Source organism: Diadema antillarum, unplaced genomic scaffold, assembly GCF_040938485.1.
Source record: "Diadema antillarum isolate AM-2024a unplaced genomic scaffold, OU_Dant_1.0 scf00000074, whole genome shotgun sequence".
NCBI classification, from domain to species: Eukaryota; Metazoa; Echinodermata; class Echinoidea; order Diadematoida; family Diadematidae; genus Diadema; species Diadema antillarum.
Window position 1 is genome coordinate 3495175 of NW_027270963.1, and position 23022 is coordinate 3518196.

Sequence of the window (23022 nt, forward strand, 5' to 3'; positions counted from 1 at the left end):
GTTCGTTCGTTCGTTCGTTCGTTCGTTCGTTCGTTCGTTCGTTCGTTCGTTCGTTCGTCTGTGCGCAAAATAACTCAAAAAGTATTAAACGGATTGGGATGAAACTTGCAGGAAAGGTTGAGAATGACGCAAGTACCAACAATTAACTTTTGGTAATGATCCGAGAATTTTGGGGGAATTTATGAAGGATTTTTGATATTTTGGCAGGTAGGGTCAATGAACTTGGGAGTTCAGGCTGGGCGTATTTGAGGTTTGCATGCGCGCACTAAAGTGCGTGCCAAAAGTGCGTGCCCTAGTTTCTGCTAGGGCGAGGCGCGCCGCGCATCTGAGGGTTTATGACGTAACAAAGGCTTCTATATTGGGGATCTCGGGCAATTTTTCAGTGGGTGGAAATCACTGATCTCCATATGGAAGAGCAAGATCATCGACGGAAAGTAACTGCTTGGCGGAGGTCTGCGCTCTCGGAGTGCTTTTCTAGTTATCATTGTTTTGATTTTTATAATTACCGAATGTAGATATTTTCATATGCAATATCATTGTTGCTATTATTATCATTTTATACAATATCTTAGCATGATAGAAACAATGTGAATATCTATACACACTGTATGTATCTGTATGGATTTTTTTGCCTTGTATTTTTGTGACTGATAGATATCCAAATTCAGATGTTTTCTGTTTGAATCAGCAAATTTATGCATTTTTTTTCTTCTATGAATAGAAATATACTTACTGGCAAAAGCAAAAAATAAAAGCCATCATGAGATATATATGTTCTCAAACCATGGAATTATGGCATGCAACAATATAACACAGATAATAAATGTTAACACAGAGATAATGCTCAGTTGCTTTTTGCTTCCTATGGTGAAAATGACGTCCCTGCAGCAAAATGTAACCACCGATTTTGGGGATGAGCGTCTGTTATGGAATTCTTGGAAAGTTTGTATTTTGTAATTCAGTATTATGAAGAGATATTTGTGGTGCATGTTGCATTTTCCCCCTTTTACCTTTATATAGTTGGATGTAATGGCAGGGCGATTCCACTCATTAGTGATGAAATTTGTCCTGTGACTAATTTGTTTCCTGAATCTGTCTTTCTTTTTCCTCCTCATTACCAGCCAATCCATGCCAACCCAACCCATGTGATCCATACAGCACATGTGAAATCGATGAAGTCACATTCCAGCACCACTGCAGGTGCCCAAACGGAGTCACTTGCATCAGTAAGTTTTTCAAGACATTGAGTCTCCAGTAATCTTGCAGCTGAGATTCTCATTTTGTCCTTATCAAATTGGCAATTCCAAATGTTAGAACTGGTTAAATTCAGTAAATCCACACAGTAACAGATCTTTTTTTTTTAAAATCATTGCCTATTTGAGACAAAATAATTAACCTTAACCTCCTGAAATGTATTGCCAACTTAAGAATCAATTAAACTGTAGCAATTTTGAGACTTTTGACTTTTGACTTTTGTAAGTGAAATAAACTGCAGTACATGACCGAAATAGTGCTGAAAGGGGAAAAAAAAGTTTGTATCGTACCTTGTGAAGTACTTGCAATCAATGGTTAAAAATCATAATTTTTTTCAATTCAGTTTTTTTTTTCATTTCCATTGAACAAAAGTCGATAAATGGTACAAAGTATACCAACAAAAGGTAAAGAAGTATTGTGTAAATGCAAATTAATGTATAGTAGTATAAAACAAACAATGCATACTTTGCAGAAATGACATTAAATAAATAAAATACCCGTAATGATTAAGAGTGATCCACTAAAAAGCTTAGCTTGTAGATATGAATCCCTGGGTAAACAATGTGCATATAACATAGCTATCCAAAATGTATCTACACTGAATAAAAATGTTTGCTAGCTATTTATGATAAAAGCATATTATCCGATTTTCCTCAAACTCTGAATGATGTGCTCTACTAACATTGCTGCATGCGCTCAACCCACATGTCTATGAAGGTGAACTTGTCCTTTCAAACAATATCACACAATTGCAAAAACATCACCCTCCCCCCCCCCAAAAAAAAAAAAAAGAGAGAGAGAGAGAGAGAAACTTTACTTTATGGTTGAAAAGTTAGCAAGTCTGTACTGATATAGCATTGTTCTTCAGACCTACAGATTTAGGGAGATTAAGTTGTAATCTCAATTTTTTGTTTTTCATTTTAGTTTTTGTTTCATTTATTTCTCTTTAATCAAAAATTAGGTCTCAGACATACCTGCCCATCGGCAAAGAAGCACTCTAGCACGCATGTCGATCAGTCTGCGAACCTAGAACAGTAAAAGGTTAATCAACCATTATCTGATGAATGTGGGCCGATAAGTACTCGTGGGAATAGTTGGGCGAGAATGTTCCTTCTTCATGTTCGTTCCTCCATCCTGGAAAACAGATTAATAGAGAATGTTTTTTTCTGCAGTGATGCCAATCTGCACTGTCGTATTACGCCCTTTTTATGTTGTTGTTGTTGTTGTTGTTTTCCGCTGCTGCAGTCGACAAGTGCCAAACCAGGGAATACCCGGAGAGCCCCTGCCTGACTGTGGCGGAGTGTCGTACTGACATGGAGGGAAGCACGACTTACTACAGCTGCGAATGTGCGAAGGATTTCTCCCATTCAAACATCTCCAACATTTGTGCTGGTAAGAGTGCGTGGGGTTTCATAGACAAGTTAGTAGGGTCTCTGAGGTGGGAATTGTTTTTTTGGTAATTTTATATGAATTCTGGTAGTGCATCAACCCACTGGTGGCAGTAAAGAGTGTAGACGATGGTTCCATTTAGACGGTCATTTGATAGCAAAGGCAAAGGTTACATAGATAAATGTCAGTCTGCTCAACATTCATTCTCAAAAGTGAGATGAGTATCCAGTTAAAAAAAAAACTTTTTTTATTTAAGCAGTCTGTTAGAATATCACCAAAGAGAAAACTACCTGTGTCCGTGCATTTAGTTTTCAATACTGATGAAGGAGAAAGCTTATTATTTATATTTGTTCTTCTTTGTGTGTTTTTGTGTTTGTATAATTTTTACATTGTTTTAAAAGATAAGCAATAATTTCCTGTTTTCCACAAAAATAGATGAGAGCAGCACCTTGAGACATATTCTTGAGTTTTATTTACTTTAATGAACACTGAAAATGAGTCCTGAGTATTTTCAGGCAGGTGTCTATTGGAAATGTATGTTGTTGCAATATCAGTCCAGGGTTTAAATGCTCATACTAGCACAATAGTAATGTAGAACTGATGAGGGAGGTTTAATAGCCACATGACATCACATTCATTTTTCTTCCCTCTTTGTGCACTGTCCCTCCATCAGATGACACCTGTAACGGTGACAAATGCAACGAACACGGCAGCTGCGCCTTCAGGCGAACACCGGAAGGCGCCGAGTACAACTGCTCGTGCATGCCGGGCTTCGTCCGAGAGTCTGCTGATGGACCGTGCAAAAGTAATCCTGCTCTCCTTACTTTTTCTTTCGGGAGTGATGTGTGACACATTGTGGGATCCGGGCATTTTCATTGTTCCTTCAGATGGGTGGGGCTGAATAAATGCTGTTTCATCATCATCAACATGACCGGTAGAACCAGGGGGGCTCAGGCCCCCCCCCCCCCCAACACACACTTTTTTTGCACCATACAAAGGAAGTACATAAGGTGTCACCACTTGGGCCCCCCCCCCCACACTTTTTTAACCCCAGGGCCCCATTGCATAAAAGTTACTATTGTGGTAACTTTGCCATCCAATGGTAACTACCATGGAATTCTTGATTTTGATTGGCTGTTGAGTATTGTTACCATGGTAGTTACCATTGGATGGCAAAGTTACCACAATAGTAACTTTTATGCAATGGGCCACTGAAGTGTGTAAGTGCGTAAGTGGCACTAGAAAGAAATAGATAGAAACCTTGAAGTGTGAGTGCGGTAAGGCTTCGTTTAGGCTTTGTTTTTGCGCTGAAGACCCTTCTCCCCCCCCCCCCCCCCCCTCCCCCTCCCCGGAAGTGGAATGAGAAAGATGAGTTCAAGACCTTTTTTTTTTGTTTGTTTTTTTGTTTTTGCTTGTCAGCTGAAGAAATCCGGAAGTGGAATGAGAATGAATGATGAGTTCAAACCTTTTTTTTTTTTTTTTTTGCTTGTCAGCTGAAGAAAACTTATACCCTGTTCAGAGTTCCCCTGTCTAGGAGGACCTCTGGAGGACATGCTAGATGAAAACTAGCTATTTTTTATACAAACTCAGTGGGTGGTAAGAGAGACCCCCGTTTAGAGCCCCCCTGTTGTCTAGAGTGAGGTCCACATACATTTCTATGGAAATCAGTGGACGGGTATTTTTTCCACCACAGTGCTGTTCACTGGAAGTGTGCGCTGTGTTTACGCTAGTGTGGTTTTCAGACCATTTTCTCACACTAATTTCCTTTTCAGAATATTAACTACTTCTAACGACAAAAGAAGTAGCAGGTTAAGCTGATGGGCCTTATCCTTTGAGAAAAACTGTGGCTTCGTTAAGGGCGGCGACAAAATCCGCGGAGGGTGCATTTTGTAAAAGGAGTACAGTTGGCAAAGGGTCTGAAAATGAGACTGTGTTCACACCGTGTTTGTGCCAAGACCGTTCAGAGTCCCCATCGTCTGGCGTGAGCACAGCACAACCTGTTGTGCTAGACAAAGTGCGACCCTGAACGGGGTATTACTCTCTGTCATTTCGTCTCTTCCCATCTACCTCACTCTTTTTCTTCTCCTCCAGAAGACACATCTCCAGAGATGTACTTACTCATTGCCTGTGCCCTCATCGTCCTCGCCATCATCATCGCCTTCAGCTACGTAATCAAGCGGATGCGCTCCAAGAGAAGCAATCCTCCGTACTCCACCCAGGGTGAGCGTTCTGCTCTTTGATGCAGAAAAATTTCTCTTTATGCACTTCCTCTTCATAGTAAAAGATGTCCTACGATTCTGTCTTAATTTATTGTTCTTGTTCTTGTATTGCTCTTGTTCTTGCAAATACAGTTTGCAATGCACATAAGCTAGAAGAAGAAAAATAAAATAATGGCAGGTAGTGGCCCTTTATTTCAGTGTTGTGTGAATTACAGCAAGTGTCCCAATGTTATCTCAGACATTCTATCCTTGGTGTCGGGGAGGGTAGACATTTCACGAAAATAATATGGAAAAACATCGCAAAATAATACACTGTTGGTGATGTAATATTGCAAATGTGAGTGAGATGATCGTTGCTCTCCAACTCATATTTTTCAAGGCAAATCAGAGTATGCCATCATTTACCTCGGGAAAGGACCTGCGAGTGGGTGTTTGTGTGTGTGTGTTGTGGGGGGAGGGCAAAGCAAACATTAGACCAATACCAACTGCCATCTCGAGACTAAACATGGATCTTGGAGGTGGGGGGGGGGGGGGGGGGGGGGGGCGGGGGAGGGGAGGATTTAAACGAGAAAGGGCTGCAACCTTAGAGAAACTGAATGAATCACACAGAAAAGCACTATTGATGTAATCTCTCAGATCAAACAAACAAAATAGCACTGCTTTTGTATTGCATATGGGTATGGCTTTGCATAAATTTTGCATGTGGGGGAAGGAAGCACTTACATATAGAGCTTTATTTGTGCATTGGTTTGCGTTCATTTAATTTGCTCATTCATTATTTTGTTAGCTCGCATGCTCTTAGTCTGTAATATCAAGCTGTAGAAATTCTCAGCACTGGCTTTAATTCGATCCTGCTTGAAGGTTGTATAAAGAGACATTATGAGTTTATTAAAATTCATTTGCCATTGTGATCCAATGATACTGAAATGGACAGCTGTGTTTTGATTCTCCGTACTGACCTTTCAGTATTAAAGCCAGTAATGTCTATTTTTTTACAAAGGCATGGTGTTTGTGCTCTTTCCAGGAATGAGACATTTGGTTGATTTTTAGTGGTTCCAATTATTTTTTTGTGTACATCAGTTTACATTTATTTACTAGTTTCAGTGACCCTCAAAATCCAAAGTTTGAATCGTTAACAGCCGAGTGTTTTGCTCATTATGTATCTTGTATTATGGTGATGATAGTAAATGGCTGCAAGGGCAGTTGAGCTTGTTGTTATAGAAGAGTCTAACGTAAGCACTGCTCAATGCCATTGGCTGCACAAAACCGATTCTTCTCTTTAACCCGTTGCGTGCTTTGAGGTGGGGATGGGCTAGGGGAGCATAAAGTATCATCTTTTCAGGAAATCTTGATTTTTTCTGTCTTCCATGTAAATATGTTTTTCTGGCTACTCAAAAGAAGTTGCTCCAAGCTACTAGGTTACTAGATGACTACCGTACCATATGTATTTGTTAATAACTGTTGGGACAGGCTTTGAGAATCCAGTGCCTTCTAGCTTTAGCTTTAAATCCCATTTAATGATAGTAATGGTGAGGAAACATAATGTATGTAATTTGACAAATTTTTCAGAGATGTTGATCAAATAACGGTCCACATAGTCAAGTTTTCAAGAAAAACTGTAAGTGTAAACCATACTACCATTTCCCACTGGCTTTTCTGAGAATTAAAATGAGGGTTGTGAAACTAGCCAGAATTGTTGTGGACAATGATGCACCTCCCTGTTGTATACCCCATAAACACCAAGGCGTGCTTCAGAAATGTACTTTGCGAGATGTAATTGTCAACATCGAGGAAGAGGAACAGCCATGTTAGCATGTTTGTCATTTTGCATGCTCTTGCAGACACTCCAAATTCTTCCGAACATGGGTGTGGCACGAGAGATGATGAAGGTGGTATTACGTGAATTTATCTTGTATCAAAATTCTCCTTCTTCCCCCCTTTTTTTTAGTCAGATCTCAGCTCAGTTATCTTTGCATCTTCACTAGCTGGCTCGCTTTGTCGTCTTGCTGTCCCTGATTGACGTGTTCTCATTTTGTGATTGTGTTTGTGCTTTTTCATTCATTTGCTCCTCCGTTAACAGCTTTGCCAGCATACTGCATGTGCATGCATGTCAAGCTTAATGATGGTGGCAGGTGTGCTCTTCAAGGAAGAAATTTTACTAAAATTTTCCTATACCTTTATGCTGCTTCACCGGATTGCAAAAGATATAGTGAAGCGGAAAATCTGATAATTCCGTTCAAATGCAATTAGTCACGTGTGCAGCCTTGCAATTCCTATATCACGTTGTGATTTCACATGAGTAAAGTGATATGAAAAGAATGTACATGAAATTTTACAAATCTCCATTTGTTGGAGTGAATAGTACACCTTTCCTCGGCCTCTGTCTGAGATTTGTTAGAGCAAAAATAAAGCTCTTTGCTCTCTAGAAGAGCTAGGTCAAGTATGCTTTCCCATCATAGAAAATTGAACTTTTGAGAAATCACTTTAATCCCCCCCCCCCCCTCAGTCGTTTTACTACTATATCAAGAAATCCACAGGGGGGACCAAATGGAATTCCCCAAAACAAGTTCACTACCTTTGTATGGACATTGATTTTTCTTGAAATTCAACTGAGTGTTTCACTAATCTCTTGACAATCCCTGAATCTGCATATGTATACATGTATCTTTAAGGACAATTTCTCTTTAACAAACCAAGTTTAAGAATTTGTGACTTGCATTCTTTTATAGCCACTGTCTGTGCTGTATTCCTACTTGCTCACATATCTCAAGTCAGTGGATTCACCTGCTAAAGGGAGAGACAGACAGACAGACAGAGAGGGAGAGAGAAAGAAAGGAAAAGAGAGAATATGAATAGATTTGCTACATGTATATTTAGGTCCTTTGATATCTAATCACTAACTAACGGCCATTCTTATCTGTAGACATATCCTTGATCTTTCTTTTCTCTCTTTTTCCTTTTTAATCTGGTGCCAAATAGAGTGTATGGAATCAAGCAATGGTCAAGAAACTTACATTAGATATCAAAGCGCATTAAGACACGTTATAGTGTGGCTTGATAATGTACAGTATATTTGTTTTACCTGTGCAATTAAAGAGTATATGGGTATTGTGCCCCTGGGTAAATGTGTCCTGATACTGACCATGGGTTATGATATCAAGTGTGATGATTGGTATATTTGCATATACAATGAATAAGTAGAAGGCTGAGCGCAAGTTATGCCTGAAGTGTAAAGTGAGACTCTAGGTCATACAATTGTACAGTGTAGCTGTTTGATGGCAAATTTCTAAAATGGCACAAATTAATTGTTTGCTCTGAATAGTATGGAAGAGGACACTTTTTGTATGATAATCGGTATTGTGTGTTTTGAAAATAAAGAGAGCTGATCTAAAATATCAAGCAGCGTATGTTTCCCCGAAGAGGAATCCCTGGAACTAATGTGTAATTTGCTCACGATGCAGCCAACTGAAATATGCACACAAAGTCAAAAACATTCAAACAATTGTTACTATGTGTGACAACACCATCATAATGTGCTTTATAGATCCAGCAATATGCGGCGTTCAAAACATTTTCAGACTTTGAAATTTTGACAGACAAAATCAAACTTGAGATTTGAAAACATTTTTTTTTCTTTAATGTATCAGAAGTGAATTATCCTGTTTTGTAGTTTTTGCCCTCAAAATTAGTGACTTAATCAGGGTGTTGTCCTGATGGTGTTGTGTCATTCTTCTACTGTGAGCTGCCTTTCTAAACTGAAGTGTGGTGTGTTAGAATAGCAAGATTATATTATAGCTGTAGATTGTAGAAAATGGGAGTGACTCCTTCAAGTTCTTCCCCCTGCGCCTGATTATTTTACATTCCATTTGCATTTTCTTTCCATTCACATGCAACCAACGGTATTGCTAATTGTCTCTTTGCCTGGACCTACAAGTATGTAGCTTGCTCCGCATGTAGATATATATGTGCAACTAACCATTTGCTTTCAACTCTAGCAAAAATACAGTTGTAGATAGCCCTGATCTGTAGAAAAATATATCCCGTTTTCATAATGTCTACTCCAAGAAGAGACAAGTATCTGGAAGTGATGTAGCTTTCTAGATGCCTCCATTCTTTGTGATCTCAGACTGTCTGTGTGTCTGTGTGCGAGTCTGTATACATGTATTTGTCTGTGCATTATCATTTGTGTCACTTGATATGTTTGTTTACAAACACTCAGGGATGACCCATTTACATTATGGGGTCAGAGGTCAAAGGGTCGAGGTCCAAGGCCAGAACAGTGCTGTTTGATAAGCTTTTAGAAGTAGCCAATGAAATTCTTGAAAATTTTCATTGAAAAATTACCTGTAAGATCTGACAAAGTACTTTTTGAACATGTTTTATTTTTGTTAATTGGTGAGCTCTTCTGATGAACCGAAATCTGTTATCTTTTTGTACTGAATATAGCAGTATTCAGACAAACTTCCACTAAAAAGTATTATGGACCTCTTCATCGAGAAAGTCTTGAAATTGATATGCATCACTAGTCAAGGGTCAGTGTTCAAGATCATATCTTATCAACACTTCTCCATGAATAGTCCAGATTCATTTTAAAAAATCTTATCTGAAAAGGTGAAAAGAAAAAGAATGACATGAAATACAGCTGTTTCAGAAAAGGCATTGAGACATTAGTACAAGTGATATTTATGCTCTCATGTCCTAAATTAAATGGATTTTGCTCCAAGTAATATGTAATTCAGCTGAAAATGTTCTAATTTTTATTGTTTTTTTCAGTTGATGCTCATTAATTCCCACAAACAGGATGGCTCATGTAGCACTTGTCACTTTCTCACCTTTTTTTTTTTCTTTGTGATGTCATAGCTGTTCTTAATCATAGACAGGTGCAAGATAACCCTGCCCCCCCCCCCCATCAAACATTGTAGATCCTGTCTCCCATGTCTTCACTGTCACGTGATCGTGAAGTGATGTTGGAGAAGCCATCTTTTTTTCTGTGGCGGAAGCAAACTTTAAACACAGGAGATTTGCCTGCCGTCTTCACAGCGGCTTTCATTTCCCCCGCCAGCCTTGCCTCGCGATAGAACTAACCAACAATATTTCAAGGACAGGAAAGCTAGTGAGAGTATCAACTGATGCTTGCTTTGAAAGCAGGGATTGTATTGTATTGCCCTTTCTACGATTGCATTAAGCAGAGGGTGCAACGTTGTCTACAAAAGTGGGTGGGTCTGGGGAGATTAGGAAGCTAAAATATTAATGGTATGGCATTTTATTAGGTCAACGCTGCTAACCCTACTCTTGTTATTATCATACCGTCCATGTCCTCCATGTGAACTGAATGTGCTGGTGGGTATGTGTGCATTATCTGTACTGTGCAAAATCAGTAAAAAAACAAACAAACAAACAAACAAGAAGTTTATGTGCTTTGTCCGTAATATGTTACACTCCCTCCCAGTATAGAGTTGAGGGATGTATACTGGCTACATGTAATGATTCTGGATGAATGGACACAATGATGTATTACAGATAAATGCTGGTTGATAGATAGAAAGATGAAAATAAACAGACATATGGATCATATTACAGTAATCGCAGTGAATCTTCACCATGATAAGCTGACAAGAAAGCCAATCGATAATTTTTCTGATTTTGTTATTGGAAAGTTTCACCAGACTTCAAGGTTGCCAGTAATACACTATTTGCCCCATTCTAGTTACAAAGCCCCATACGGAAACAGCGAAAAATCTTATCACCAGATAAACTTACTTTTTGGGAAATAGGTTCTAAGTGCAGTTGAGCATACAGGAGATATTCAGAGACAATTTAACACTAGGTCCATTAAATTGACCATAGTAACATGCTGTAGAAAAATTGAAGAATCTCAACACATTTTTTTTTTCTTTGAAATTCAGACAAAAATGTGACTAGAAACTTATCTTACTTTTGATGTTTGAATAAACATGCCCTTTTCCCATAAATATTTCAACCATGTCACATTTTTTTAAAACAATTTTATCTGCTTTAAAACCTGGCACTTTTGTCAGGGTTATATGTGACTCTGGGTCACATTTTCTCTGAGTTGACTTTTCAGTGTTCAGAATGGATATTAAATAGTGTAGAAAAAGAAAAAAAAATGTGTCTTAATACCTCACTAACACAGAGACATAGGGCAAAAGAGAAGAAAAGCTGCAAAAGGTAAAATCCCAAATACTGAGAAACTAAGTGGTTTTTCATGTGCTGCTGGTGGTTACTGAAAACTCATCAAGAAAAGGCTCTACCGGTATATATTCATCATTCGATTACTGCATTCGCCACATACGCCACATGTTTTGCAAATCATGACTCCTGAGACAATTTCATGAGTGGTTGAACTTTGCGATAAGAGAACTGCTACTGCAAAATGAGAAATAAAGTACTATCCATTTTTCAAAAATTGTACTGATAATTTCACATAGATCGGTCAACTCTTGGACTTTATAAAGTGACACCGCCACAAAATTTACGACATATTGCGCGACAGTTTACTTTTAATACAACTAAGATGGCCTCAACTTGCTATGATGAATGGGCAGACAATGAAGAGCTAGGTAATCGATCAAAATGTGACTTGAAATGAGGGAGAAAGAGATATCAAGATCGCAATAGATAGGAGAAGGCACCGTTCACATGAGACTTGAAATGAGGGAGAAAGAGATATCAAGATCGCAATAGATAGGGGGAGGGGGAAAGGAAACAAATGATTTATTAAGGGCACTTTGCTGCTCTTCACATTCGAGTCCTGTGACGTACTTCTGATCCAACGTTTTCCCAGGGATCAGCATAATACTGACCAAGTATAAAGTTGCCTGGTTCCCAAACAGAATGAACCATTTTGTCCTGGAACAAAAGTAGACTGTAGCCAACTTTAAAAGTCTAGCAATTTTTATGCCTCCGCCACAAAGTGTCGCTGGAGGCATTATGTTTTTGGATTGTCCGTCCGTCCGTCCTTCCGTCCTTCCGTCCTTCCGTCCTTCTGTCCTTCCGTCCGTCCTTCCGTCCGTAATCAAGTTTGTGGACAGCGTATCTAAAAAATCGTTAGAGGTATCCTAATGAAACTTGGCATGTATATGTATGAGTGGGCGAAGTTGTGCCTATCAATTTTTGGGTGCACATGCTCAAGGTCAAAGGTCAAAAGGTCAAGGTCAAATGCTCAAAATTTCACTACAGTCAACCTCGGATACTTCGAATTCGTCGGGGACTGAAGAAAATGGTTCGACGTACGCGAATTTCGAGGTACGCATACGTCGAATTTTCTTCGACTTATCCGATGTTTATCGATGTTCGACGTTTATCGATGTTCAACATGGTGTCTGTTATTGTTCCTACTGATTGTTTGCATGCTTGTCAAGTGGAATTGAATCAACTTTTATATGGATGAATTGAGTGAAAATCGGAAATGAGATCAAAATTTCAGAAATAAAGATTTCGGTGGCCCGATCGCACCACCAAAAAAAAAGTCGGGTGTTTGCCTTTACTTTTGAAAATGAACAGCGGTAACAATCGGCTCCGTAAGATGCTAAAATAAATGTCAGAGGTTTGCGTTTAATTGTGGAAATGAATGACGGTAATATTCTACTCGGTATGATACTAAAATAAATGTCGGAAGTTTGCTCATACTTTTGGAAATGGGCAATTCCACGGTAACTGACGTTACACGTAAGGATTTTCATGAAATTATTTACCTTGTAGTTTTGTGAATGAAAGCACCTTGGGCTTGCAATTAGCATTGATGAATGAGTTCATGTGAAGGAAGAAATTGGTGGAAAGTTTTTCTCTCAAACTGCATTTCTTATCACATAGCAAGTGAAAATGTGTCGGTAACTGACGTTACGGAAAAAGGACATGGGAAATTATGGTGTAGATGTAAATGGAAATATCTCATGTCCCTGACTTTTAGCCTTTATGTGTTTAATATGGCAATACACCTAGGTTCTTAGGAACAGGTGTGCAAAATAATGTGCACTTTAGTTGTCTCCTTTTACCACCATGCCAATTTCAGTGAAGGCATGACGGTAACTGACGTTACGTAACTGACGTTACGCTTACATTTGCCATAGGGTTTACACATGCAAAATCATGATTGGGAATAGCTATGTGATATTTCATAATTCTGACCATTCAGAATGATTTGGTTGATATGGAGTCATACCTTGGTTCATCAGTCATAAATACACAATGAAATGAAACAGTAGTCCATTTTCTTTGTGTTCTATGAAAACTTAAAGGTAAACATGTCAGTAACTGACGTTACGTAACTGACGTTACACATACTTTGCCGTGGGGTTTACAGAGAACTAATTTATTTAACATGTTATTATACTGCTGCAATGTACCAGTGACAATCCCAGGCAACTACAGCAACAAATTAAAACAAAATCTAAAGACACAAATGATATTGGGTGGGCCCTTGGGGGGAACCCCCCCCCCCCATGCCATAGCACAGTTGGGCAAAAATATTGTAAATGCACAAGATGATATTTCTTGACATTTGTCTGAAGATTTAATTTTTATTCAACATTTATGATTACACAGAGCCATTAATAGATTAAGCAGTTCCAAGTATAAATATATTGACATGACTAAGGGCTTTTTTGTTTGTTTGTTTGTTTGTTTTTTAATGAACAGGAAAGTTTTTATCTACATAGAGTGCTCCACCCATAATACCTTGTAGTACTACACAAAACATGGATATTTTTGTGCTTCAAAAAAATATCAAAATATCTTCCAGGTCATGGGGAAAAAAACATGTATCAACTCATAAATATGCATAAATATGTATGAAATCTATTGTGATATATTTCTCCTTCTTTTCTTTATTTTACTCCTGATGATCTCCATCATCAATTGATTTAAATGAAAAGTGTCACACTTTTAATATTTCTCTGTGAAGAAGAAAAATAAATGCTTTTTTGGTCAAAAGAGCATTATTGTTTTATTCCTAGCTTGAAGAAATTTAACTGTTTTTCTTTTCCTTTTCACTGATATATCACGGCTTGCAAATACATTCGAGATACCAAGAAATCGGACTTTGCAATGAAAGAATACTAAAATCAATATAAAAAACTCTTTCTGTTCATAATTATCATGTGTTGTATTACAAAATGTCCCTGCATGAATAGAATAAAGTAATCAACAAATACACACTGTATGAACAATTAAAAAAAAAAAAAACCTATAGAATCCTCTCTCACTTTGAGCAACATCAGTGTTAAGTTTCAAACAATAATGAGTACATGCCTTACGTACCATATAATACAAGATGAGCCATGTTAACTACACCACACTTTTAAAGTGCAAGAGAAGAAATATCTGTTTGTGCATTTGCCTTGAGGTAGAAACTTGACTAAGCTTCTTGAAAAAAAAGAAAGAAAAATGCCAGCGAAAGCAAACATTGGTGAAGATTGTTAAACTGTTGGTATACAGCTGTGCAGAAGTTTTTTTTTTTTTTTTTTTTTTTAGAAAATGTGGTTAACATGCAATCATGTCACTGATTAGGCCTACAAACTTTGGTAGCTTTATCATCCCGTAGGACTGGGAATGTACTAATTTGAGTGCATATACTGCATTTGGCAAACTAAACTTCCAGATGATTTAACCTTAAACTTGTGCTGAATCAAAAATCGAAAGCTCAAGCCCCCCCCCCCCCCCCCAAAAAAAAAAAAAAATGACATCACTTCCTATGAAAGGGATTGCTGCTCTTTGTTGTAAGTTGACTTCCCAGATGTATTGAAATGGCCAAAAGTCAAAAAATTTGCCTCAGTTATAATTACTGTCATGGTAACTGACGTTACATACTCGTGTATGACGTTTCGGTAACTGACGTTACACATTTTGTAGTGTTCATTTTGACTCTCCAGTATGCCAAGTATCCTTATTTCTGGTATTGAAATAAAGGCATATGGGCATACATTAGAAATCCCAAGTTACATCATACAGCTCACTTCCTTTGATGAATAAACTTAAAAATTCCTTGTTTTTGGTAACTGACGTTACATCCATCATTATCAAAGTAATTAACAGTTTTTATCAAATTCTTTAAAGCTACCAGCTTTTTTTTTCTATCGTGTGGTAAAAGACTTCTCTGGTAACTGCATACATATGAAAGATTGTTGTTTAGAGTACTAATAAAGTGGATATACAGAGAGTAAGTTATGCGACAATACACTCTTTTCACCATTGAGTTATAGGCATATTTTGGCAGCCATTTTGAAAATCAAAATGGCCGCTTTTATTGAAAAACATAATGATTCTTAAAACTTCAACTCAAGTACTGTCTGAAAATGTATGGTGTTTGAAACAAATATCATTTTGAATTTTTGGCACCTGTGTCCTAGTTACCGTGGAATTGCCCAAATGAATAACGATAAGACTCAGCTCCGTATGGTGCTAAAACTAATGTCAGATATTTGATTTTGCGTTCTGAAATGAATAAGGATAACATTCGGCTCCGGAAGACGCTGAAATAAATGTCGAATTTTTGCTATGACGTTCAGAAATGAAAAACAATAACATTCAACTCCGTACGATGGTTAAATAAATGTCGGATGTTTCCTTACACTTTCGAAATGAAATAGCAATAGCATTCGGCTCCGGAAGATACTAAGATAGATGTCAGATGATCGTTTTTATGTTCGGAAGTGAATAGCAGTAATATTCTGCTCCATCATGTCCATACAATGCTAAAATAACTGTCTGATGTTTGCTTTTAAATTTCGAAATGAATAACAGTAACATTCAGCTTCGTTTAATGGTAAAATTAATATTTGATGTTTGCTTTGACGTTCGGAAAAGAGTAACAATAATATTCAACTCCCTACGATGATAAGATAAATGCTGGATGTTTGCTTTTACGTTCGAAAGTAAATTGCAATAACATTTAGCTCCGAAAGATGCTAAAATAAATGTTGAATGTTTGCTTTGATGTTCTGAAATGAATAACAATAATATTCAACTCCGTACGCTGATAGAATAAATGTTTTTCCTGATTTTTTTTTTTTGTGTGTGTGTCACCAGATTTTACTTTCGACTACCAGAAAATAAAAATCATTGATATTGGTGGCCCGATAAAAGTTAGAGCAGAGCCCTGTCTATTCTATTCTTCATTGTGATCGGCCTATACTTCCAGATTTTCATAATCGCATTGATAGGAAAAAAAAAGTTTCAGTGCTTGCGTTCTCGGGGAAGAATAGATGAAACAAACTTCGTGAAAGGCAAAAAAAAAAAGTAACAAAAAGGCACTACGCAGGAGATTGATGTTTTGACAGTGGAGCGTGATTAATGGCAAAGATATAACTGTCAACGTAAGCAGGTGCGCCACGACGGTTGAGAAATCTATGCGCACGGTATGACTATCTAGATCAAAAATCAGAACACAGTGGTTAAAGAAAAGCAGATGATGGGGCAGCGCGTAGTGCTATCGTAAGTACTCAATTGGCACGGGTGCTATGTGCATACCATGTACGTGTGTTGGTAGGTGTTTGGGATTTTTCTTGTCAGCTGTGTATCGGGTATTTCTTAATTGGGCGCGCGATTGTTCTGGTCTCAGAATATTTACAATCGAGTGTGAAAACATTGGTGACATGTCTTCGCTGTCCACGCGCGCTAAAATCGGAGATGCTGAGTGATGTTTGCGATTTCGATTCGAGCAACATGCTGGGAAAAACAATAAGTTAATTAAGATCGGGACATTAGATTTCCCTTCGAGGTAACCAAACTTCGAGTTATCTTTTTCGAGCTACTCGAATTTTAATACACGGAAACTCCATAGGAGCAATCGGGACTTTCATTTTGCCCCCGAGGTAAGTGATATTCGGCTTATCCGACGTCGAGGTATCCGAGTTTGACTGTATTTCCCCTATATCTCTGCAATGCCTGGAGGAATTTTCTTGAAACTTGATGTATACATGAACTACCAAATAAAGATTCCCCAGAGAGAGTTTTGGGTCATGAGGTCAAAAGTCAAGGGTCAAAGGTCATGTGAAAAATGTTAAAATTTCACTTTTTTCTCCATATCTCACCAATATTTCAAGGTATCTTTGTGGCACTTAGTATTGTATGCATGTACTGACTTGCAGTGATCATGTAGGGATTTTAGGGGTCATGGGTCAAAGGTCAGGGGTCAAAGGTCGAGGTCAACTTGAGCATCAAAATGCCATTATTTCCCTCTTATCTACATAATGCCTGCAGGATTTTTTCTTGAAACTTAGTGTATGCATGTATTACCCAGTATAGATTTTCTGGGAAGTTTCTTGTCAAAAGGTCAAAGGTCAAGTGAAAGTGTTAAATTTCACATCTTTAAACTTATAAAAGGGTCAAAAGTTGGGTACAAATCCCCAGATAACTGCACTCTTATTAGACAGTATAGCCATTCATCCAAATAAACCTAGTTCAAAGAAAGTGAACATCCAATGCATGTGTGACAAACCTGTCACTTTAATATTTTGCCAGTTATGTGAAACTGTCATCACACATTGTCAAGGCATTGTGCTATAGACCTATTCGGAGAACCATACATTATGGCGGAGGAATACCAGTCGCCATAGCGACATTTCTAGTTATAATATTAAACCATGATACCTTTTTTTGGCTCGCATGTCTTGTAGAAATTTCCAGATATCCCAGCTAAGCAGGAGTTGTTAATCAGTATTTGATTAAAGTGATGTATGAATGATTTCGTGCTCAGAACTTTATCTCATGTGAACGGTGCCTTCTCCTGAACATTTTTTTAATGATGATTTTAGTCACTGTTTTATCTTTTGTTGATTATTTGTGCCTTCTACAGTTCTTTTTTTTTTACAGCAATCTACATAATCATCACACACATCAAAAGGCGAACTCATTAAACCACAAAGTGCTTTGAAGGGCTTGGGAGTAATAACTACTTCTGAGAAATTGATGAAAGCAACAATATGGTGTCTGTTAGCAGCTGCATAAAACTCTGTAATAATTATATCAAGAAAGAATCTTGTCATCATTCTGATAGTCCTAATATTAATCAAAGTGTAACTAACTTAGAAGTATCATTTTCTGTGTTTACCCTTGTATTTTATTAGCATTATCGTCCTATTATCATAATCCAAACCCCAAACTGTGGTGCAGCAATGATGTAAATATTTGATGTTTCATTTTTCTGTTGATCCTAACTTAAAACCCTACGTATTTTCTCTTGCTTGCTTTGATAGTGAGGAACTTGTCATATGTTAGATGCCACTGAAAATTTCTTGATATATGCCTCAGAGAGAGAGAGAGAGAGAGAGAGAGATGCAAGCTACATGAAATCAAATTAAAATAGTACGTGGAATTCTGATGGATATTAAAATAGAACATTTTACCACTGTAAAGTAATATCAAAAAAACAGCAACACCCAAACAAATATATACAAACAGTATGTAGCTGAACTCGTGTTATATATATCATGCAGTCAGGTACATAGAAAATGCATTCTGTTCATATTTTTTATTTCTGAAGGGGGAAAAAAATGAATATAATACATATAGTAGTTAAATAAAAATGTTCCATTGGTAACAACTCTAACAATAGACAATATATATGTCATATGAATAACATGAGTTGATTGATAATTGCAAAATTTCACCATTGCACCAAATTATGATCTATGACACAAACATGATATATATCCTTGCCAAGATGAGAAACATTTCATGATTCTTCTTGAAAAAGAAAAATAATAACTTATAATTCCATAGATTTGATTCTCCATTGCAAATTTATGTGATCATAAGATCATCCTATGCAGGTCCCAATGTGCTAAATATTATGCTTGCAAAATATTGTAGCACTTACAGTGTAACAAAAGTAATGATCACTTGAATACTGTAAAACGAGGAATTTTCACGTGCATTTTAATTTCGCGAATTTCATGAGCGCCAAGATTAGCGAAATTAAAATGTACACGAAAATTTTTGTCTATGCTTTATGCATTGAATGGCAGTGGCAGTTCGCGAAAATTTCATGCCGCAAAAAAGGCCGTCAGCTCCAATTCGCGGAAAATTCATGCCGCGAATATATCATGTTTTACAGTATAAGTAGGATTCCGAGCTACACTGTATTTCCTGGGCATCTAAAAATAAAATTCATGACTTTTTGGTTCCTGTTCTTTGGATGTAAGAGACATGATATCACCTAAGTGATACTAATGGAAATACACAACATGAATTGCTTTAATAGAAATATGATATCAAGTTTTTTATAATTGTTTTATAGTATACAAATGATGCGCAGGATAGAGTGCATTAGCGGAGATGTAGCGCACTCGAGGGTATCTACAATTGTGAAACATGCACGAGGCGAAGCCGAGTGCATGTTGCACTACATTGTAAATACCCGAGAGTGAGCTGCATCTCCACTAACGCCACAAAATAATCCTGTTCATCATTTGTTTTATAAAATGGGTCGAAAACTAACAGCATTTTTCACGTACCTTTGTGGGTCAATACCAGTCAGCTACATGTAGCACTAGCTCAAGTCAAAAAGTCAAGATGTCCAAAGATGTTCGTCCCAAACATATTACGCACGTCACACTCGGAAATCCCGCACATATAAGTACTGTGAGCATGTTGTACGTATAAGAGTATACGTATGCCACATGTATGCACAAGAAAGGCCGGCTGGCAGCCCGAACTAGAAGTTGTTTACAGGATTGACAGCGCGTATAGACGCACTTGTAACAACTGATTGAGTGCGCACTGCTAGTGTAAACATTGTGACGTCAGGCCGAACATGTTAGTGAGAAATTAATGCACACACACGTGACTCATTTCAGCGCTTCCAATTGGCTACATTCTTGAACCCATTTTATAATGTATGTTCTTCTTCTTCTTCTTCTTCTTCTTCTTATTATTATTATTATTATTATTATTATTATTATTATTGTTATTATTATTATTATTATTATTATTATTATTATTATTATTATTATTATTATTATTATTATTATTATTATTGTTATTATTATTATTTTACTACTACTACTACTACTACTACTACTAATCCTAATACTACTACTACTGCTATTACCATTATTGTTACATGTATTATCATCACCATCAATCACTGTCATATTAAGAACATATTAAGAATCCTTAGTTACTTTTAATGCAGAGTTTTCACAACAGTGATTTTGTACCAAGAAAACATGAAATGAATATTTATCAAATGAAAAAGAGGCAAAAGACGGAAGGAGGAATGGTTCTCAATTTGCTGACAAAGCCACTTTGCACATTGTATGTAGAAAAGATGGACAATCATGGTATTTCCAAAGAATGATCTCTTTGTATTTTCATGTATATTCATATGTTTATGTGTGTGTATACATGTGTTTGTGTGTGTTTTGGCCCTCTGTCTAATTGTGCAGACTAGAAGGAAAATTAACATTAATGTAAAGTGGCTACATGCTTGCCTGTGTTTGTTTTGTGTTTGCAGATCAGAAATGTAGTAGTAGTATTTGTTCAATGCGCAAATTCTTTTATGTATGTACCATTTCTGAACATAATAGTAAATGATGCATACACATGAGCATTACCAGTGCTGAGAGGCAGCTCTTGCTAATATCCCATCAGAGAGAAGTAGCATTCACGGTACTAAATGCTGCTAGGTTACATGAAGATCTGGAATATCTGGTTCTGGAGTTTGAATTCATGAAAACAGGCCGTAGTAATTATGGAGGATCTCAAAAAAGAATGGCATAATTGTAGCCGTGAATACCAATTCAAAAAATTTGCTTTCCACTTCACAGCACGATGTTTAAGTTGTGCGATTACCTGCTTTTTTCATGCACAAACTGGACATTGATAAAAGTCTTGAGTGTTCGTAGAAAAGGAATTAAACTCTAAGATCCCTTTCATCTCTCTTCCCTTAGTAGGCCCCTATATAGGAAGACGTTTGAAGCCAAACATTTAGATATATGATCAACCGCCACCTTTCCCTGTTAAAGTCAGTCAGGGGATGTTTTGTGATTAAATTGTCAATTTTATGAAGCATGTTGTAATAATGCTTTGAATTGACATATTTCTTGTAAATGCATATTCATGTGTACCGGTGACTGCCTCTGTAGCTACAGAACCTATCATTAATTTGATAACTAGGTTAATGTGCTGGCTTGCTTTCTTACAATGTCTGTTGCAGGCCATTGGAAATATGTCTTGTACATCATTAAAAAGCTTGATGTTCAGTGAATTTTATGAAATCTGAAATCTGGAATTTGATGCTTATAACAACTAAATCGGACTTTGCTGGTGATGGGGTCACAGGTAGTTGGGACAGATACCAAGAACCGTGTTATGAGGAAAGTTTTATGAACTTTGGAAGGCTTGGAGAGGTACATTCATTAGACTGACACCATACACCTTTGTTTTTAGTGCCCTGAATACATGGTCCAAGATTATAATTATATTTGTTGTTTTCTTCATTTCCCTATGCAGTCTCAGGACTGGAGCCACCCTACCAACCTGTGCACTCAGATGAGAAGAGAGTGCTCATCATCAGCACCGAGGAGTCAGAGGAGCACAAGGATGTCGTCCAGAAGTTTGCGGCGTTCATCAGGGAGCACGTCGGTGTGGTTCCCATCCTCCCCTCCCAGCACAAGATGGAGATCCAGAAGTCTGACCTGGAGACCTGGCTGAGCAGTCAGAACCAGCACGCCTTCAAGGTGGTCTTCATCTGCTCGCGGGGGACACGCGAGTGGTGGAACGCGGCCAAGTCGGGCTGCAACTCGCTGGTGGGCGCCTCCATCTTTGGCGACCCCTTCCAGAAGATGGTGACGATCACGAAGAAAGAGCGAGAGACCATCGGCGTGAAAGGCAAATTCCTGACGGCGTACTTTGAGGATTACGCCACGTGGGAGGACATTCCAGAGTTCCTGAACGACCGCCCGTGCTACAATCTCATGCACGATCTGGGTGAGCTCAGCTTCGCTCTGCTCAACAGAGAGAAGGACACTCCGACGTCCAAGCGTCGCATGCCTGAAGTTGACAACTATGACTTGCAGCCAGAAGGGAAGGCGCTTGTGCAAGCTATCAAGAGGGTAGCTTCTCTCAACAGAAGAAACTTTCAACCACCACACCCTCCACAGGACATGCCAGTGACCAGCAGGCAGCCCCTGGAGCTCTTTGATCCTCAGGACCCGCTGGATTCCCGGGAAGCGGTCCCACTGGATCTGATGGAGATTCCGGGCGACGATCCGGGAATGGAGTCCATCCGCGGGATTTTCTCCTCGACAGTTGCGGAGGTCGGGGACAAGCACAGTGCTGGAGCCAGTGATGAGAACATGGACTCGGGCTTCGACACCTTGCCGTCACCATCGCAGAATGGCAGCGCCTCAATGGTCTGACAGTGCAATGACCTTATGCCGACACTTCCACCTTAGCACACAAAAAACTCAAATATGAGAGAGATGTATGCTTGTCCATGAAGAGGTATCACAAATTAAGCGGTGTGTTGTAATATTGTCACTTCTGATGTCATGATATTTCTGGAATATACATTTTTTTTTTAAATGAACCAAATCGTGCTATTAAGTGGAAAAGTTCTGGTTTGAGTGGAAGGATAAAAACAACAACACACATTTGTCCCTGCCTGCCTTGTGACAGCAGGTTTCTACCTCGAGACAAAGCTCAGTGTATATTTCCTGCCACATCAGACTGAGGAACAAAACAAAACGAAAGGGGAATGTGTGTGATTTGCTGCTACGGTTGGAAATACTACGGAGATGATGTCACAGCAAGCTCTAAAGTGTTGTATGCCTTGAGCCTTAAAAAAAAGAGAGAGAAAAAGACAGATAAGGTTGCATTACTCTTGAAAATTTGTCTTCTGCTGCACATGAGGTATTTCTATAAGTTTTCATTGTCTTTGCTGCGATGTTGCTAGATGTTCCATGCAGGGCAGCTCGGTCTGCCAAGGTAGACCTGCAGAATGAGGATATCTGGTCATAGAAATGCAAATTCTGACCGAAAAAGAGTTCAGCTTTAAAGCACGCTCTTTTCACGTAAACTCAACTCAAAAAACTAGAGCGGTAAAATCGTAAGAATGTACTGCAGGGGAAGTTTCGTGTTGTTAGGCTTCACCGTTTCAGTACCCCCCCGTGAACGTAGGCAGGACTGGGCACCTTTA

General features: G+C 38.2%; 2 protein-coding genes across 4 annotated transcripts in view; both read left to right on the forward strand.

The window, feature by feature from the left end:
- Positions 1-2566, forward strand: part of LOC139717366 (uncharacterized) — a 38646-nt gene extending 36080 nt beyond the window's left edge. The window contains exons 6-7 of the mRNA XM_071628870.1: positions 1122-1200; positions 2500-2566. Coding sequence (XP_071484971.1) covers positions 1122-1200; positions 2500-2566 — 146 coding nt within the window. The remainder of the gene's footprint in view (positions 1-1121; positions 1201-2499) is intronic.
- LOC139717317 (interleukin-17 receptor D-like) lies at positions 1045-22784 on the forward strand. 3 transcript variants are annotated; one of them, XM_071628812.1, is made up of 6 exons: positions 1045-1226; positions 2500-2646; positions 3317-3448; positions 4735-4863; positions 6704-6751; positions 21336-22784. In XM_071628812.1, the coding sequence occupies exons 2-6, from the start codon at positions 2568-2570 to the stop codon at positions 22241-22243; spliced, it is 1296 nt and encodes a 431-aa protein (XP_071484913.1). In that variant the 5' UTR covers positions 1045-1226; positions 2500-2567; the 3' UTR covers positions 22244-22784. The 3 variants fall into 3 exon arrangements, with proteins under 3 accessions (XP_071484913.1, XP_071484914.1, XP_071484915.1); XM_071628813.1 differs by having other exon boundaries at positions 4738-4863; XM_071628814.1 differs by lacking the exon at positions 6704-6751.
- The last annotated feature ends 238 nt before the right edge of the window (positions 22785-23022 follow it).